This window comes from Amphiura filiformis, chromosome 5, assembly GCF_039555335.1.
Source record: "Amphiura filiformis chromosome 5, Afil_fr2py, whole genome shotgun sequence".
NCBI lineage: Eukaryota > Metazoa > Echinodermata > Ophiuroidea > Amphilepidida > Amphiuridae > Amphiura > Amphiura filiformis.
This window is the reverse complement of record NC_092632.1, coordinates 79021798-79042853: the sequence shown is the minus strand read 5'-3', so window position 1 is coordinate 79042853 and position 21056 is coordinate 79021798. Positions and strand designations below refer to the sequence as shown.

The 21056-nt window shown below is 35.1% G+C and overlaps 1 protein-coding gene across 1 annotated transcript in view; it reads right to left on the bottom strand.

Moving 5' to 3' along the window:
* The window catches only part of LOC140152410 (tectonin beta-propeller repeat-containing protein 2-like), a 53237-nt gene that overhangs the window by 13741 nt on the left and 18440 nt on the right, over positions 1 to 21056 (bottom strand). The window contains 3 exon segments of the mRNA XM_072174716.1: positions 1274 to 1567; positions 17758 to 17985; positions 20521 to 20610. Of these exon segments, the coding sequence (XP_072030817.1) occupies positions 1274 to 1567; positions 17758 to 17985; positions 20521 to 20610 (612 nt within the window).

The following is a 21056-nucleotide window of genomic DNA, read 5'->3' as shown; positions in this document are numbered from 1 at the left end:
ATGAGATAGGAATGCCAGCAATCCTTGAGTAACAGCTGATGAGCCAGGAAGAGTATTTAGCCATTTATCCATGACAATTGCAAGGTGTTACAAATCTCAAAACTAGTGCTTTGCCAACATATCTGCTGTATTTATTTGAAGGAAGTTAAGAGGTAAACGACATCCTTTCGGTAGGCTGATGTGAAATTTAAGACAAGGTTGGCGACCGGAATATCTATAAAATTGATGAGTTTCTGTGGGAAATTTTTATTTCAGAACAGAGTGTTTCTTTGTCCACCACCACTTTATTTCCTATGTTTCTTCATCTATGTTGCTTATTAAAGGGATAGGCAAATATCTCACTGCCTTCTTGACTATGCAACAAACATGTGAGATTGGACAGAATATGAAAGGTATTCACAGTAGAAGTGATGATGTAACAGGATTAACTGCCATAGCAACAGGTTAAAACAATTTTTGAATATATCGCCCTGCACTACAAGCAGGTTGCACTCATCACCTGTCCTGTGTATCTCTGCAATCATAGATTGAATACAATACCGCCACTTTCAAAGATACTAATCTTACAGGTGCGAGTGATCAGCGTGATATGAATATTCTATAGAATTACGATCCAGGTCTTTATATCCCTGTTCTTTGACATTTATGGTTCAATGCAGAGGTACTGCATGAGCGTAATAATGCAGTGCGATATATTCAGAAGTTGTTTTAACTATTGCTATGGTAGTTAATCCTGTTATACCATTACTTCTAAGGTGATTTAATGTCAATATAGGGTGTATCAAAATGTTTGGTACCCATCAAATTTGGTGTTTATTGGCAAGCTTGCTTCTTCAATACAACATTAGATACTCTTGAAATGCCAATAATTTATAGTTTCATGACCTTTCATAACATTCATCTACAAATATGGTAGCTCCTGAGTTACGTTTTGTTGTGGTAGTCTTGTCCATAATCACTGGAAATTGATGGGTACCAATCATTTTGATACACCCTGTACAAAGCAATTTGTCTATTTTGTCTGTTTGAAACAGTACCCCAGACAGTTACGATAGATGCATGTGCAGTAACATCTTCTTGCTTTAACAATATGACGTAGCAGAAGAATCTTTGCCACACTAATTATGCATACTTACAAATGTGCATACACCATAACTGAGAACCAGGCAGACACTGACAAACAAACAGACATACAATGTTCACACAAGAAGTACAAAAATCCAACCCATCATTGTTTGAATGTGCACTCCTTTCAATGATCCCAATTTCCTACCTTCAACTTGTTCCCATTGCGTTCCAATAGGCATAGTCTCTGAGATTTCCTTCCGCACGTAAACATTCTTTCTATTATCGATTGCCCACACACTGCTGTCTCCCTGTCCACCAACAGCCACCTGCATGAAGAATGTCCCATATCCAGAAGGTTTGCCATCCACTGGTACCCAAGCAGGAGGTAGTGACTCAACTTGGGGCATAGTAACCCCTATCCTGAAATGCATGCCCCCTTCATGGTCACATGCCCATACTACATTGGAGCCACAGCAGATATGCACAACTTTACGAGTACCTGCGATGAATTGGATAGAAAGCTCCATTTTAATAACATTATGACAAAGATTAAAGGATTTGACAGCTGAAATAGATGACATGTTATAAGATGGATACTTCATCTCCAAGTTTTGAAAGATACAAATGGTGAGAACATATCTAGGGTGATATAAAGAAGAGGCAAAGTCAAAGGACTAAAGATGTATCAATGCTATTTTATACAAGACATAACATGTTTATTGCATAGAGTTGATTGACTATTGTTTATGAGTATGTTGTTGTTGGAACATTATAGAGATATATATATGTAAGGATCATGTATGAAATATATCAAGAAATATGAGTACCATAATAGAAACATTTCTATTGTGATATTACAAATGGTATATCAACCCATGGGTATAAAGATGAAAAAAAAACCAATGTTAATGTTAGGGAACAACCCAAATGTTTTATGATGGCCTATAAATGAAAGTACTTTCATCAGGAGGCTGACCCCTCCCTCCCACTAATGTTAGTGTGCAATGTTGAAAATTCCAACCCAAAAGATCAACTTTTATTTTAACTAATTTTTTTACAAATGTAATCAGACTTTTGGATCCCCTCCCATAAAATGCCTTTCATTTATAGGATGTCATCAAACTTTTAGTTAGTTCCCTTATGTAAATATTGTCCATTGGAGATTGTAGATTGAACATAGGAAAGACATGACACTGATGTAAACATTTCTATTGTGATATGGTATTTAGAGGAATTTCTTTCCCATGGATCTAAAGATGTAATAAACTCAGTCAGCACCTTCTACATGTATATTGTTCTATTGATAACTAATTCATTTCCATGTGATATTTGATATATTACACCCAACTTTTAAAACTTTCATAGTAATTTCATAATAATAATGATAATGATAATGATAATGATAATGATAATGATAATGATAATGATTAGAGCAGAAACAACAACAAAAAGGTTAAAAGTTACCATGGGTATAAGCAAAATATATAGAATGAAATTAAGTAACTTAAACATTAACAGCAAGTATGTTTTTACATTTGAATTGATTCACAGTCTTAGAGGTTTTAATATTGTAGGGAAGATTGTTCCAAAGTTCAGCTGCAGCAGAAGTAAATGAACGATGACCATGAGACTGAGTTGACACTGATGGAGTTACAAGAAGAAGTAGAGCGTAGATTGCGCATAGGCTTGTATTTATGAATAAGTTCTTGTAAATATAGCGGTGCGAGTCCATGAAAAGATTTGAAGGTAAGAAGAAGTATCTTGTGTATGCGAGATTTGATAGGTAGCCAGTGCAGATTGTGTAGAATTGGAGAAATGTGATCATGTGTTTTTGTAAGTGTTACAAGTCTAGCGGCTGAGTTCTGTATGCGTTGAAGCTTAGAAGTTTGTGAATCAGGAAGACCATAAAGCAAAGCATTGTTATTATCCAAACGGCAAGTAACAAAGGCATGAACAAGTTTTTCTGTAGTTTGTTAATCAAGAAATTTATAGAGTTTATTGATTTTAATTTGTGTCATAATCTGACCCAACCAGGCCAATAGTTAGGGGAAAAAGTTCACTTTGGTGACCACTCTCTGGCTAGTAAGGTTTGACGATTGATTAAACTTCTATGGACCATTTAGAAAAAATAGCCACCATGTCCCTCGCGAAAATCCCGGCATTTTTTTAAGCTAGAGGTTAAAATCAAAATGGCGGCCACCACCATTTTGAAAATTTAAGTTTTGAACCAGAGCACCTATAATCATGCACAAAGACACTTTTTCGGATATGTCGAGTACAAGGATTCCGATTCTGACATTAGTTTGACATTACGGCATCATTTTCACCCAGAAATCCAAGATGGTCGCCGATACCATCTTGAAAAATGTAGTTTTGAACAAGAGGACCTTAAATCGTGTACAAAGACACTTTTTTTTTTATTTTTACCACAAGGATTTCAAATTTGACATTACTTTGACATTACAAACTCATATTTACCCAGAAATCCAAGATGGTGGCACCGCGCCATCTTGAAAAAAATAAGTTTTGAACCAGATTACCTAAAATCGTGTACAAAGACACTTTTTCCGGTAAGTTGACCCCAAGAAATCCGAATCTGACATTAATTTGACGTTACAAAATAATTTTTGCCCAGAAATCCAAGATGGCCCCCATTTGGTAGAGCGTAAATGTGATTTTTGAATGAAAGCAGAAGCATAAATGTGTCATTTCCGCCTTATCTGGGGTTCATGTCCCTTATATGGGGTTTAAACTGCCTTATCTTGGGTTTACATCCCTTATCTAGGGATAAGGCGCCTTACCTGTGGTTTAGACAGCCTTATCCTGGGTTTACGTTCCTTACCTGTGGCTAAGATGCCTTAACCTTAGCATATCGCAGTCTAAACCCAGATAAGGCATCTAAACCCCAGATAATGCTTGCCGTAACCCCAGATAAGAGACGTAGACCGTCGATAAAGCAGTCCAACCCCCAAATAAGGCGCTTTAACCCTAAATGAGGAATATAAACCTAAGATAAGGCATCTAAACCCCACATAAGGTGCCTTAACTCTAGATAACGGTTGTTAACCCCAGATAAAGGTCGTAAACCTCAGATAAGGCATCTAAACCCAAATTTGAAATCCTTGTGGTCGACTTATCCAAAAAAGTGTCTTTGTACACGATTTAAGGTCCTCTTGTTCAAAACTACATTTTTCAAGATGGTGCCGGCCACCATCTTGGATTTCTGGGTGAAAATGATGCCGTAATGTCAAACTAATGTCAGAATCGGAATCCTTGTACTCGACATATCCGAAAAAGTGTCTTTGTGCATGATTATAGGTGCTCTGGTTCAAAACTTAAATTTTCAAAATGGTGGTGGCGGCCATTTTGGATTTTGGCCTCTAGCGAAAAATGCCGGGATTTTCGCGAGGGACATGGTGGCTATTTTTTTCTAAATGGTCCATAGAAGTCGAATCAATCGTCAAACCTTACTAGCCAGAGAGTGGTCACCAAAGTGAACTTTTTCCCCTAACTACAAAGGAAACAATATTGAATACCTAAAAGGAAGAAGGGCCCAACTCCATCTCCACAATATTTCCAATATTGCGCCAGAAAGGCCCAACTCCATGGAGTTAGGCTTTTCTTCCATGGAAACCATGATTAAGTTTACTTAATCAGCAGTTTAAAGTTGATGACAAAAATTATGGAGGTCCTTATTACCTCTGGCATATTAAATTTGCCCATTTTATCATCCTTCCAAAAATAAGAGCCTTTTTAAGTATAGCCACTTGTGGTGTCTTTTCTCATTGGGCATGCAAGTGACAGGCCAAAAATAAGGCATGTAGCCCATACATTTTTACCCTTGCCTCCTTCCCCTTTTGGTGCCACGTTAACCATAAATCCCAACATTAATTTCTTAATCCTAACCCTAATCCATACCCTAATCCTTAATCTAAGCTTTAACCTAATCCTAACCCTAACCCTGATATCTTGGGGTGTTTAGAGATATTCTAAAGTCTTGCTCTGTCCTCTCTCTCTCTCTGTGTCAGGTGTGGTCTTCACAAGAGTACGCCATCTCACTCGATCCGATGCCAAGTGTGTTGCACCTTGCATTCCCTGGTTAGAAACCAGCTTCACGTCATTAGTCCAAGATGTTGGTGGGCGTCCTCTTCCTCGTTTGCCTTCCATGGCCCCTTGCAAAATCTGTTTTTCTACACCTCCATGTTTCCTGACAATATGGCCAAAGTACTTCAGCTTTCTCTCCATTATGCCGCTTCTGATGGTTAGACTTGTACCAATCTTGTCAAGGATCCAGGAATTTGTTCTCCTGTCTTTCCATGTCACTCGTAGAAGCCTCCTGTAACACCACATCTCAAAAGCATCTACTCTTTTCCTATCATTCTTGGTCATAGCCCAAGACTACGCATCCATAAGTGGCAATGGAAAACACAGTTGCACCACGTAGGCGTACCTTGAGGTCAATGGATAGGCCTCTGCTTTTCCATATGCTTGACATGCCCTGCACAGTTGTCCTTGCAATAGCCAGTCTTCTCTTAATTTCAGTTGTGCTGTCACCACTGTTGTTAATCATTGAACCCAGATATTCAAATTGCTTCACCTCCTCAATCTGTTGTCCATCTATCACAAACTCATCATTTTTTCTCTCTCTGTCTACAACCATTATTTTTGTCTTCTTTGCTCTGTCCTACCTTTTTAAAAATCTCGACAGTACCTGCTGGTAGGGCCTCTTTACATTCATTTCTGAATAGACCACTTTGGAATACCCCATAAGGCTTTGTGATTTAAACCCTAAATAAATGTCACACCAATACATGCATCATTAGCATACATTGTTACTATGCACTTTTAACTGTGCAGTAACAATGTGTGCATCGGTATGACAATTTGGGGGTTAAACAGAAATGGTTTCGGGATTTTCATGGTCCCCACCAGTTATCTCTCTCTCTGTCACATAATTTATTAACAACAATCTTCTTAGCACATACAAGTACAACCCACTTATGATTGAATCATGCTCCTTTAACTTTTTTGTTATCTCACATAAACCAAAATGCCCTTCCCAGAGGCCATAGACCCATCCCATCCAGTACCCCCTCCACCCACAGTTCAAAGCTGCCTCATCCTATCCACATAATCTTACATTTATTTACAGCCAATCTTTGCAAATACAACCCCAAGTAGGATTTGATAAGTGATTTGGTGCCGACAGCCAAGTGAGCTTTATCATAACACAAGTGTGTGCCTATGGATCATATCAGCTGTCTTACACCTGGTCACAGGCCTAGCAAAGTAGGTCCAGTGGTAATGGGTATCTCCCTCACCGTTATTTGAGTGTGACATTTTAGTACAGATGTGTAAAACATGATGATTCCCTCTTTTGATTTTACGCTATAATATCATCAAGGGGTGTGATGCAACTCTTTTTTTTCTGTGTAAAAAACTGAAAATCAGCCTTTTTTTTGAAGGAAAAAGTCACAAAAGGTATTTTTATAAGAGTAATCAACATGTGAAACATATTCATTATTAATGAGTTTTAGGACCTAAATACCACTGGTACAATATCAGGATACATCAATGCATATTGTCCACTTTTCTTGGAAAATCATGGAAATCAGCCCTTTTTTTTTAAAAGAAAAAGTCACAAAAGGTCTTTTGATAAGAGTAATAAAAAAATGAAAAAAAAGTTAATTGTTAAATAGTTTTAGGACCTAAAAGACCTAGAAGTATTAATACTGGTAAAAGTATCAAGTTGACCATACAATTGAATACCTGAGTGGAAGAAGGGCCCAACTCCATCAAAACCTTTTTTGAGATATTAAGAAAAACTTAATATTTGCATAAGTTTTATAGACAGAATATTTTCTTCTTCAGGGTTTCCATGGCAACGGAACATGTCTTAATACGAGCTGGAGTTGGGCCCTTCTTCCACTAACATACTGCAAGTGCCAGTTCCATAAGCATGATAAGTAGATGTGTTATAATAGCTACAGAAATTTGGTAATTATCCATTAATTGCACACAAAAATGTAGAAGCATGTAATATGTTAGCAAGAAAGTTTATTGCAGTGAAAAGCAGATTTCATGAATGACTAAAATTCCTCTTAACCCAATATTTGTGGAAGGAGGGCCCAACTCCATGAAGTTGGGCCTTTCGTCCATGAAAACCATGATTAAATGTATGTGGAAGACTATTTAGAGAGTGGATTTTGGCACACAAGGAAGAACAGTCTGCTGGCAATAAAATGCTGGGTCTACCTCATTGTGGTAAACAATTGGAGTTGGGCCCTTCTTCCACCCAGGTATTCAATTTCTTTTCATTGCCTTTTGCAAGGATTAAGTAGCCCATGTGTTTAAAAGGCCCTATAGTAGGGCTAGGATTAAGAGAGCACCTATTAAAATGCGAAACTTATGAACTACACAGATTTTCACAAAATTGTAGTTGTTCTTTACCAATTTCCTTTCCTTTCATCATCAGGTTAAGAAATATGTGATGTGATCAAGCAAAATCAGTTGGAAGTCGGAAATATGGATTTTCAGATACAGCAAAACAAAGGAAATCATTTCTTTTGTTTTCTATTGTTTTTCTATCTTTAGAAATAAATGTTCAATTTCAATGGGGTTTTCTGCAAAATATACCGGTAGCTTTGCACACATGCTTTATAAAATCATGTAGAAAACTGACAATTGATTATGCCCGACTTCAGACTGATTTTGGTTGATCGCACCACATATTATCATTTGAAGACAAACATATGAATTTATAGGGCATTTTTGCACACACAAAAAACAAGAAATAGGCCATGTTGAAAATTTATAGGAGGGTAAAATGGAGGAAATAGGGATGTGGAATTATTGAATACATGATATGAATACAACATTTCCCTCCACCTTTGTGATGCCAATGACCCATGAAACCAAAAATAACCTGACTCCAGACAATCCTTCCAGCTCAGGTGATCCGCTTCTTCACCTTTTAATTAATTCAAAACTAATCAAGGGTTCGCTCTGTTTTAATTGGATCTTTTGGGAAATCTGATATTAACCTTTGAGGCCACGACATTGTTATTGCTAAAGATTAATGCTTAGGAGATCAAAATGAATCACTTTGTGTTACTATAGGCACATACCCACAAAGCTGACAGTTTGATGAGTTTGAATTGGTAACATTCTGACAACTTAATCTTGTTTCAAAATTTGATCCATTCTGATTTGAAAGAATCGGACAAATACGGCACACAAATTAAATAAATATGTCCACACTTCTAGCTTATGTTTCCCCTGATTTGGGCCATCTTTGGAAATGGCCTATTCCATTTCAAATACACACTACTCCTGTGAAAGACTTTGGAAATATCTTCCACAGGGGAGTATGGATTGGAAATGGAATTCAATCTCCCTCAGGGGAAGATTCAGGTTGAATCTTTCTTAGAGGGTGTATGAAATTCAAATGGAGTTGCCTAATCTGAAATTCATACTCCCCTTGTGGCAGATATTTCCAAAATATTCCACAGGGGTAGTGTGTATTTTAATGGAATAGCCCAAGCTACTTTAACATCTATATCCAAGAACAAATTGCTAAATACATTTTAAAAATATTTCAAAGTATTCATTAATTTGTGGTCGTAATGATCAGGCCCACTGTGGGTCAGGCCTGTAGTATTTGGGGGATGCAAGAAGCTATAAAGTGCACCTTTTGTGAATTTTCAATCAAAAAAGGGCTAATTTTCAATGTTTTTTGGATTGGCGGGGGGGGGCATATTGCACCCCTAGCTACATGTATGGTTTTTGGATTGGCGGTGGGGGGGGCATATTGCACCCCTAGCTACATGTATGGTTTTGGTTCTCTCTTTCCTTCCCTCTTTATCAATCAATTTCTCTCTTTCTCTTTCTTTAACAAATTCATTCAGCAACTGCCCTTTTTATTTATGAGTGAAAAAAATAAATTAACCACTTGAGATAACAAGATCAATTTGCCCTCATCTTAAAATGACATCTTACGGTACTATAGTTTCAACTTTCAGTGACTAATTAAGGTACACAACCTTAAGTTCACCCTTAGGATACTCAGACTTAACAGATTACTCTTAGTATATCGAATTGGCTTGGACAAGCTAGCCACGTGAATATACAGTAATAGGATTGCATCAATATCACTCTGCATTGATTCTCTGCACTCTACATTCATTTGTTTGTGTAGCAACATATTTCAAATTAATTTTATAAAATGTTTTTAAAAAATCATTTATTGTCATATTCTTTACTTTAAGTTACACATTACTTAAACGCAAAGAAGCGTATAGCCATAGTGATACCTCAAACTACAAATATTTATCTTCATTAAACAAATCATAGAGAACTTGGCATTATTTAGGGTAGGTCAGTCTGCTAAAATAGATTTTACTTTCCCCGCTAATGATATTGCCTATAGAAAAATCCAATTTCTGTAAGAAATACCAGGTAAAAATGAAAGTAATACAAGTACCACTATTATGCCTATATGTAGCAGCAGTACCACTTAGCCTTATAAATCTGTGAAAATAAGCTGCCTAACAGAAGCCGTGTTTGAGTGCTTTGACAAAACTTCCAGCTGTACGGCGCTAGCTACCTTCAAAATGTTATTTTTGCTTTGAGATGGTTGAGTCGAAACCCAAGCTGATAAACCAAATAGGATCCATGCAATAGGATTGGTTAAATCTACTGATGACATCACTCAAATGAGGCCAAGAAAAAATTTTTTTGTTTGTCCTTTCATGAAAAAAATCTGGAGGGTCGGTAGGGCTATTTTTTTAATATGATGTAAACAGCGGATGTTAAAGTCCCATTTGTTTCAAAAACAAAACACAAACAAAGAAAAATGAGAAGAGTCATTGAAACATAGTCATGAGGTATCATTTGCCAAAGTTTGGGTTTCAAAATGCTCAAAAATATCTTAGAAAAGTATAAATTATTTTTTTAATGATTTTTTTGCAAAAAATTACAAACTTATAAAAGGGGAACAAAATAAAAAAAATAAAAACACTACCCAGGATTTTCATGATTTTTTGATCGGACGGGAAAGGGCAAACAAACAATTTTTGTTGTTGGCCTGATTGAAATAATCTTGAGCCTGTGATTGGTTGAGAGTATGGTGACTATACCTATTGGTGCAATGTGAATTTAGATAAAACTGGTTTGACAAGCTGCATGACTGGATGGGTGGAGTGGACTGTCTGGTGCACTGACATACATCTTTACATTTCATCTTATATTTCATAGATTTGACATTTATTGTATCATATCATAACTGAGATACATCGATACCTGGTTAGGAGTGGATTTTACTAACAATTCAGCACTCGCCTTTTGTGAAGATATTTTTCTTGTGAAATTGCATCCAGCTTCCATTTTTACATCCTCTGTTGTTGTGTTGTGGAATGATACACACAGAAATCATTTTGAAAAGTATATTTCACTGCTGATGTGATCTGAGAGAACTTTATACAAGTACAGTTAACACTTCACATTTGCCACAACTCACCACTCTTGGATTTTGATTTCTCATTATATTCCAGCATATTCAGTGTTACTTTTGAATTGACAATGGGAGCATTTAACATCATAGTAATCGGTGCCTTAATGGTTGTTCTTTCTAGCAGCGTCTGCTATGCCCAGTGTCCGGCATTTTGGACCCGATTTCGGCAGCACTGTTATCGCTATTTCGGCACTCCTAGAACCTGGAAAGAGGCAGAGAATTACTGCAAGAACTTCAGCCCTCCCAGTCACTCAAACTACACTAGGGTGGCTCATCTTGTATCACTCGAAAACAGAGAAGAAAACGACTTTGTGACAACATTCTGGGATTCTACTCGTTCCGATGGTGAGGATGACGTGTTCTTATGGTTAGGCCTTCATAAGGAAACAAGCTCAGACGATTTCAAGTGGGTGGACAATGGTCAGCCAAAGTATACCAACTGGGACTATGGACGACCAAATAACTACGGTGGAAAAGAGGACTGCGCCGAGATTTGGGAACTCCATCAGACACAGCAACCGCATCTTTCAATGTCTTGGAACGATGTCCTTTGTAATTCAAAGCGTCCTTTCATATGTGAGATGCCAGTCTAATTGTCAAAACATGACATTTTTTTAAATCTTGATATTTTTTGTTCTCTTCTAGCGTTACATTGATGGAGAATGAGTACAACGACTGAAGACAATTTTTGTTATCTTCATGAAAACTTAACATTTTGTTTCTTCCAGTCTTTTATCTACCAATATGTAATAATATATGACAATGGGAAGTATTGAGAATATGGATGAAGAATTTTGCATTAAAAATAAAATAAAGGCACATTACTTTCAATTTTTACAATTGATACCATATCTTCATTTTAGATTTCCCACATATTTAATACAAAAAAAAAATGTTTTCAAAATGCCAGCAACTTTTAGAACCAGGATTTTTAAAAGAACTGATATTTATGAATGATCCAAACTAAGGTATACTAAATTAGATTAATTTTTTTAATCAAAATAAAAACAAATATATGTGATGCGATCAAGCAAAATCAGTCGGATCTCGGAAGTATTGATTTAGCCAAACACAGGAAATATTTCCTTTTGTTTCCTTTTGTTTTGGAAACTCTTTAATTGCTCATATCTTTGGAACTGGTTGTTCAATTTCAATGGGGTTTTCTGCAAAATTCAGCTTTGTAAATATTTGTTACTAAAAATTAATATTTCCGAGTTCCAACTGATTTTGCTTGATCGCATCATCACATATAAACTTATTGTTGTTTTTAATTATACACAATACAAAAAAAGTACATCATCCTTATTCTTGTTACTTGGTAATGTAAGGCTACAATTATGTATGTATGGCGACAAAAGAAACTCTGTTCTATGGGCGGACAGACCTTTCAAGTAGGGTCGGTCGGTCAGGCTTTTTTTTCCAAATGACCTCCAAAATCACCAAAATCTGTAAACATTTTGCAATTTGGGGAACTATAAAAAAAAAAAAAATTTGTTCCTGATATTTTTCTATTTGGGATCTTTTGGGTCGGCATTCATTTGTACAGGAAAAATTTTTCCCCCAATTCTTGTAAAATCTGGGTTGTAGAACAGGGTTTTCACTTTGTCGTTGGCTAATGATGTATTATAATAAGCACAGTCACATATTTTCAATTCAATGCATTGTTTTCAAGTTTTTGGAAGATATAAAAACTGCAACATCCATTTTCTGAGATGACAGAAATCACAAAATATTAAACTGATTTTGAAATAATTTTTTATAATCTGTAGATTTAAAAAAACCTGCATTGAATTAAATCTCCCTTCAATTGTATGCATGAAATGGATTAGTTGATCATGAAACTGTACCATTTTTCACTGACAATGACAAGTTGGCCCCTTTGCACCATGGTCCAAATGTCATTTTCACTTTTCCCAAATTTAAACATACAGTTCTAGGAATGAACACTGCTGCATTGACATAATTTCAGTATTAATTTTCTTAATACAATCCAAACTCCCTTATTCGGACCTCTTTCATCCGGATCTCTCTGTTAGCCGAACACATGATCTTCGCAGGCAAACATGTTGTTAATGTTTTGACACCTTAACTTCATACTCAGTGTTTATATTATTATCCCATAATGAGTAATCATTTGTTGCCCACATTTAAGCACCCACGATACACGTAATGTAAAATTATACATCATTCACTTTATATCTTAATTTTTTCACTAATCTGGCCAATGCTTGGTCCCATCATGGCCAGATAAAAGAGGTAGAACTGTATTTTAGTGCAAGCTTGTAAACTGTGTTTAGAGCCTTTATTATTTTGCTGGCTGTATATAAGATGTCTATTAGTATTACAGTATCAATATGTCAAATAAACAAATTATATGTGTACACTAAAGTGAGAGAGAGGAACACAAACAGATTTTTGCATGCTACATGTACATGTGTTCTGATGTGCCCTTGACTGTCGTAACAAATGCAACCAATATCCAGAATATTACTTTGTTGCTTTAATTTCTGTTTAGATAAGGGGAAGATTTTAAGCAGGTTTATACCGTATTCATTTCATTAAACACCCATGCCCCTATAAGCGCCAACTCAGTAGTGACTTTACAACAAGCACCCATGCAAGCTGAAACATGGTCTGAAACATATAGCACACTGCTGAAGATGGCTGAATATTTTGGGCCATATCCAATTATCTATAAACAATGTAAAAAAATAAGCGTCACACAAAATGTCTTCATTAATTAAGCGTCCTGGGCTGTTAATGGAATGAATACTGTAATAGTAATGATGGTTCTACTCATAATTCCAGACTAAATAAGTATATAAAAGTATACATGTATTTAGAATGGCAAAGACTTGACAAATGAAACAATGAGGTCAAATTTGGGCAAAAATGTCCAGTTTTGGAGAAAATCCTCCCAAAAAAAAAAAAAAAAAAAAAAAATGGTTTTGGGGTTTTTTACCCAATTTTTTTTGGGAACGTAACGAAAAAATTCTTGAGTAATTTATTTGAATAACTTTTAAGAAATTTTCGCCAAAAATGATTAAAAGATGCTCCATTTTGCAAAAAAGTCATAAAAAAGCCTGATGTAATTTGTGCATGTCCAAATAAACTATAATAGAATTATACAATCACTGCATGCACACTGAGATGTTCATGTCTAAGCACCAACCCAAAGGAATGCATTGGACAAGTGTCAACACTCAGTGCTACCAAGTCTGTTTATTCATTTCTCAAGTACGCAGATTCTAACCTAAATAAATTCAACAAAGGAAAAACACAGATTGTAATTTTTTTAAACTAGATGTTGTCTTTAAAAATATATAAAAAATCCCTTTACAAGGGAAAGCTAGCCTCAGCTGAGAAGAGTCTTGCCCATCATATACATGTAAAACTAGGCAATAACATGCAGGAAAATTAGCACTCTGACAGTAGTATGCAGGATGCATCAATACACTCTGCGTATGTTTCGACAGCTTTCTTATTGGCTATGTGGTAATATGTTGTTCTAGGTGTGTAATAATGTGAATTATATACCTCATCTAAAGATTCCCGCCATCTGATTGGTTAAAAGCACAGGCATAGTTTTGACTTTGCCTGCAAAAGTAACTATTCCCCGGGCATAGTTCTGCGTGTGCTTTGTTCCCAGCGTAAATGATATTACATGCGCGTTAATGATTTCACAAGCACTATAATTATCTTGGAAATCGCAGATTGTAATCTGTGCCGTTCGCATTGAAACTATTAATATATTAATGACAAGAATCTTAAGATTTGGTATATAAAACAAATATTGACTGCTTTTTATTCGGGGCATGGTTAAAATTATAGACCTGTGGTGATCTCAAAACCATGACTATTCCCGTCGGTTACACCTAGGGGCATAGTCATGGTTTTGAGATCACCTTGGGCCTATAATTTTAACCATGCACCTCATACATGTAGCAGTCAATATATGAAGAGCTTTGTTTCAAAACCCCTTACATCCACTTTTGGCTGAAATTGAGTTATGGACATGACATTATAGTGTAGGCAAAAATACACATTTTGGTGGTTGTTTGACCTTCATACCACTTTCCCTTCCGGAGATATGGTATATTTCCGATTGGGAAATCTTAGGGAATTTCGAAATCTGAACATAAAATGAATATAGAATTGTTTTGTTTTAATTTTTGATGTATACCCGTAGCATGGAATGTTCTTTACCTATTAAAACCAAAGGAACTGTTTTTGGGTCACTATTTTTTGAAAAAAATCATTTTAATTAACAAAAGGTGTAGCTTGAAATACTCAAAAATGCCATTTTCCGAATTTAATTAAAAATTCATAATTAAAAAAGTAAATAAGATATTCCAATTTTTCTTTTTGATTTTGAAAGCATTAGTCAAGTTACATAAAGTAGTGTAAACAAATGGGCACAAATATGATTACAAAGGTGGTTTCTAGAAAAGGGGTAAATTTGTTTTGTTGCAAAAGCCCTTACATCCACAAAAGGCGCGATATAAAAGATATAATAAAATAAATATGAAGGCTTCAAAATTGTACCAAACCTATTCTTTTAGTTTCTATTCATCAACACTTTATCCAAACCCAGATTGAATCAAATCGAACCAGTACTACTTGCACAATTAAAAAAAGCTGTTTTTCTCAAAAAGTCAAAAGTGGATGTAAGGGGTTTTGCAACAAAGCTCTTCATATATATACCATTCCACCATGAATAGAGGTTAATGACTGCATATGATTTTGTTGATGTGCAAATGACAAAAATCAATGCATGCACCCTGTCATTTTTCACCAGAACAATGCATGACCCCAAAGGGGGAGTGCATTATTTAAAGGCCAAGTGCACTGATTTTTGTCATTTGCACATCAATAAAATCACCTTGATCATAAACATTATAAATCCCTTGTTGTTATAAAAATATTTTGTTATTTAGGTATTAAAAAATAGCTAAAATAAATGTAAAATAAAATCAATCATTGATGGCCTGGGATTGCTCACCCGCAATTAAGTTGACCAAGCCAGATGAGTAGATGTGTATGCATCATGCGGTAATAACAAACGCCAATTCATGTCCGTGCATTGACAAAAATCAATGCAAAAAAGTGCACTTATTATAGATCTGTGGCCACTGGGCCACTGGGGCATTGCCTCATGAATATTCATAAAGTTTAATGAACATGATTAATGGTATCAAATGCTGATTTCAATCCAAACATGTTCAAGATCAAAATCTAAACCATGAACGATGTTTAACATGATGAGATCATGTATGTAAGGAACATGTATCACTATGGACCACAATGGCCTCATCCCACTGGCATAGTTCAACAACCTTTACTAAACAATCACAGTGCAAATTTTGACCTCAAGTTGCAGAGTATGAGTTTTTGTACCCAACTTTTCAAAGGTCATTCAATGAATGTACCAATGTATTTAGGTTAAAGAACTGTGCCTCTGGTAGATGAGCATGTAGTGGATCCTAATGTATATACTGTGTGTGGTAAACAGCACTAATGTACTAATGTAAAATGGCTGGTGGTTCACTGTGACTTACTTGATGATGATTTATCCAAAGAAAATCTGGAGTGTGAACTAGTAAAACCGTGTTCTGAAAATGTACATGTATATATTTTGTTGTTACAATTTACCCCATAAATTCAAGTTTATATAACTGCATGTATGTAACCAATTTTAGTTATGTAAAATCCAAGTGAATCATATGTTTATGCACTGTATCTAATTCCTTTCACTTGTTACAAAAACATTATCAAGCAATAAATCACAATAACTATATCAATTGCATTATATCTGTCTGTGTGTTAATTGATAACTAATTATTTGCATTAAGGGATCTGGAATGAGCGTCTTGAGCATTTCGACAGTATTTTTTGTGGGACATGAGAGCACATCAGACATATCGAATTGCATTCTGAATAAGAAGAATGTCTTTCTGATATCAAATAATTTTCATTTTTTGAAATTCACGATATAATACAAATTTTGTGACAATTTATTAAAATTTGATATTTTTCACATTTTTGATATATAGCAGTCCTCGAAGTAAATTTTATAAATCTAATGATATATTCTTAAAGTGTACGTAGCTGGGAGGAAAAGCCGACGATCAATTGAAAATTTTGACCTTTCATATTGAAGATATGGATATTTTCCAAAAAGACCTAATTTTTTTTTGGTGTTTTGGGGAAAAAAATCCATATCTTCAATACTGAAAGGTCAGAATTTAAAATTGATCGTCAGCTTTTCATCCCACCTACATACACTTTAAGTATAAATCATCAGATTTATAAAGTTTACTTCGAGTACTGTTAAATATCAAAAATATCAATTTTTAATCATTTGCCATAAAATGTGTACTACATTGCGAATTTCAAAAAATCAAAATTATTTGATATCATCAGGACATTCTTTGTAGAATGCAATTCAATATGTCTGATGTGCTCTAATGTCCCACAATAAATACTGTCCAAACGTTCATACCCCATCCCTTAACATATTTTGCATGGAAGTTAAGTATGAGGGGCCTACTTGCAAGCAATTCAAATAGTTTGATCAGCTCGTAATCGGCAGGCTTTATACATCGTGGATTAATATCAATATATTTTGTTTTAAGAATTGTCTTGTGATATCTCGGCAGAAGCATCACAAATTATTAATTTTGTCCTATACTTAGCTAGTCTACCTTCTTTTCAATGCACATTAAAAATTCAGTTTTTGGCCATGTACAATAGTTCAATGGAATGATCTCTCACCAAACACTCTCAACATCACCAATATTTCAGCTTTCAAAACAGCTGTAAGTAACAACTAATTTTGTTGTTGTTGTTGTTGTTGTAAGATTATTAGTGTCTATATGTTTATTTTTTTTTCATTCAATGCCACCGCACTGTTTCTCAATTAGATATTGCTTTGTAGCGTTTTTTGAGTATAAGATAGATGTAGATTATAGGCCAGACATGTAGGCCCTATACTATATCACTCTTAATGTGGATCTACTTTTCGGCGTAGTAGTAAAAAGCCCAACAATTCCCACCGATTACAAGCTGATCAAACTATATGCATGGTGTTTCCCCATTACAATATACCTACATACACAATATTAAGGTATGTTAGCGGTTAGTCCCAGCTACAATTATCTAATATCATCTCAACTTACCGAGTTGGTTGAGATCCAGTTTCCTCCATACGACTCCATGTGGATGCATCTCCGACACACCCATCCGTATAAAGATATTGCCCCTATCATCCAATCCCCACACGGCTTCTGGAGCAGCACTAAGCTGCTTGAAGCTGATACCAACGGGAGGTTCCACAAGGTGAGGTTTACGTGAATCTGGCGGAAAACAGAACACTTCACCACCTTTCTGGAGAGCCCAGATCATGCCTATGAGTAGACAAAACAATTTTTATTATAATATTTTTACTTTAAAGGGTATTTTGTGATCCACAGCCTCATCCCCTCACTTTTCTCAAAAAAAGTTAAGATTTTTATACCACTGGCTACATAATGTTTATGTACTAAAAATTTCTTGCAGATAATTCGTTCAGCAAAATATTATCAAATTTGAATTACGTTCTGGTGTACCAGAATTAAATTACAACAGAGGCCTATGGAGCAGTGTAATACACATAATCATGCATAACTCGCAAACGCAAAATCGGAATCAACTGAAATTTTGGGAATAAGCTTTGTTCGTGGATATCTACTGAAAATGTCATTAAATGAGGATGCTTGGGTCACGAAATACTCCTTTAACATATCACATATTTTTTAGGAGACTGGTAACAACAAAGTGCGCATTCTGGAAAGTATACCGCAAACGTTCGCCTAATGGCGCACCTGGGCTCTGTTGCCTTGGGGTAAATTTCATGTGCAAATAGAGAGCTCCCGCCTCTAAAAATTCCAACAAGAATTAAGGGTACATGCCCTTATTTGCTGGTGGGATTTTTACGGGAGGGCACTTTTAGTTTGTGTCTAAAATTCCAGTTATGTCAAGGGAGCCCATAGCGCCATTAGGCGAATGTTTACGGTAGATAGGGTAACATATGACGTCATGCAATACAGTTGGTTGGCACAGACGGACATTGCTCTTTGCCTGCCAGTATGAGCACGCATCCCATTTTTTTAAGGACCCATGCTTTTAAATCTCTCACCAAATCTTGGCATAGAGGTATTTACTCTTTGGGTTTTGGTAAAAATAACATAACATGTTGGGTAATATAATAGTTGTGACAACTGTAAAATATGTTTTGCATGAAAAACTACAACAGCATTTTTCAAATTGTTATAGCAAAATATTGCTGCAAATGTTTGAAACAAATATCATGTCAACACTCGAAATAACATTATTTAGAACGTTTTGAAGCAACTTTTAAAAATGTTTTGAAAATGTTACTAAAACATTTCAAACCCTTTATATCACCCAACATTTAAAAATGTTCAGTCAATGTTTTCCAATCTTTTGCGAATATTTTCAGAAACATTTGTGACATGACCTGGTCCATGGAGGCCAAAGGCGGCAAATTTGAAATTGAGATAAAGGCAAAAATATGGAGTCAAAAAACAATAAAATACATAAGAAAATAGACATCACAAAACTTCATAACTTTAGAACCAAGTATGCTAGACCCTTTGGTGTTTTCAGCATATGATAGCCTAATGATTGTATACCCAGCAAACACAAAACGTTTTCGACATCATTCGCAAAAGGTTATAAAAGGTTGCCAGAAAACGTTTAAATGTCGGGTTATATAAAGGGTATAATAAGAGTATAAAACGTTTTCATAACCTTAAAAAACATTTTTGATAATCTACTACTCAGCAATCAAAAATGATTTATAGAAAACGCGTTTAAATGTCGGGTTATATAAAGGGTATAAAAACGTTTTAATAACATTCCAAAAACATTCTTGAAAACTTGATACAAAACATTCTAAACAGAATGTTATTTTGGGGTTGAAAAAATATTTTACTGAAAAATGTTTGCCCAAAATATTTTCAATAACGTTTAAAAGCGTTTTCATGACCTTTATATAACCCGACATTTAAATGTTATTAAAAGGTTTTGAAAAAAACATTTTAAGAACATTTCTGTGTTTGCCGGGTTTAAATATTTTAAATTTTTTTTGTTAGGCCTTTGGCTTTTCAAAATTTTCCCTTCCCTTTGATATATTTCTGTTTGTTTATCTTTTGACTAGAATGGCTGACCATAGATTTGCTTTTTCCCTTTTTGACCTGGTTGGCCTGCTATACTTGCACATGCCTGTTTTTCTCACCTAATTGATTTTTCCCTTGTATGTTCTTATTATCATTCTAATTTCTTTTCATTCTATGCTTGTCACTTTCTTTTGCTGTCTTTCTCATTTAATCTCTTGCAGTGCTAGCTACTAGTGCTACTTGTTTTAACCTTGCAAAAGGGAGGTTTTTATGCTCCCGAAACGTCGGTTGTTTTGTCTTTTTAACCCTAAATTTTGGATGTTGTTGTACATATTAAACAGTTTTTAACATTTAAATATTTTAACATAATGTTATTTAAATATTGACACAATATTTGGCAAAACTCTTTGCAAAAATAGTGTACAATAACATTTTTTGAAAACATTTAAAAATATTGTTGTACTGTGTTTTCATACAAAACGTTTTAAAACGTTATCATGACCTTTATATAACCCGACATTTTAATGTTATTAAAACGTTTTTCCCTAAACCAAAAGCCAAAATATAACTTATTTAAAACGTTTTTAAAACGTTTTTGTGTTTGCTGGGTAAGGTAATAATTATTGTAGCTCAATTTTCATAAATGCCTGCTTTGGCCTCCATGGACCAGATCACATTTAAGTGTTTGTTGGGGTTAATGATGGGTTTCAACTCCATTTCTATTTCTGTAATGCATGGTTAAAACTGACCAAATCTACATACCACTGACAGAAAACACACCACTGGCAGACACATCACTCCAGATAACAGATGACGGTAAACCAATAGGCCCTGCATGCTCCCAACGAGAACCTACAGTAAAGACAAAGATATCACAGAATATTTTATTATTGTTTTTTTTTTTTATTATAGAACCTGTCTTTCCTCAGGAAAGTCAGGTTTTCAAAGGACCAGAATGTGTTTATTTCAAATTCTAGGTATGTGTTGGAGTACTACTAAGATATTGATTTACATTGATCTCAAATTGAGGCCTATCATTAAAACAACATGAATCAAATTCCGAGTTATAATGCTCCAGCGGTTTTTATATGAGACGCAAAGACATGTATAACCAAATCCCATAGTGAGAGTACATACTAACGGTTGTGTTTACCACAATTTACTGTTTTTGAAAATAAAACATATATCCGGCATTTAATTTTATTACTGTAATGAGAAAAATATGAGTTTATTCCTGATATGCTCAGGTAAATATTTTATTACTTCTGTGGTCTGTGTATATGCGCTGGTGATTGCTG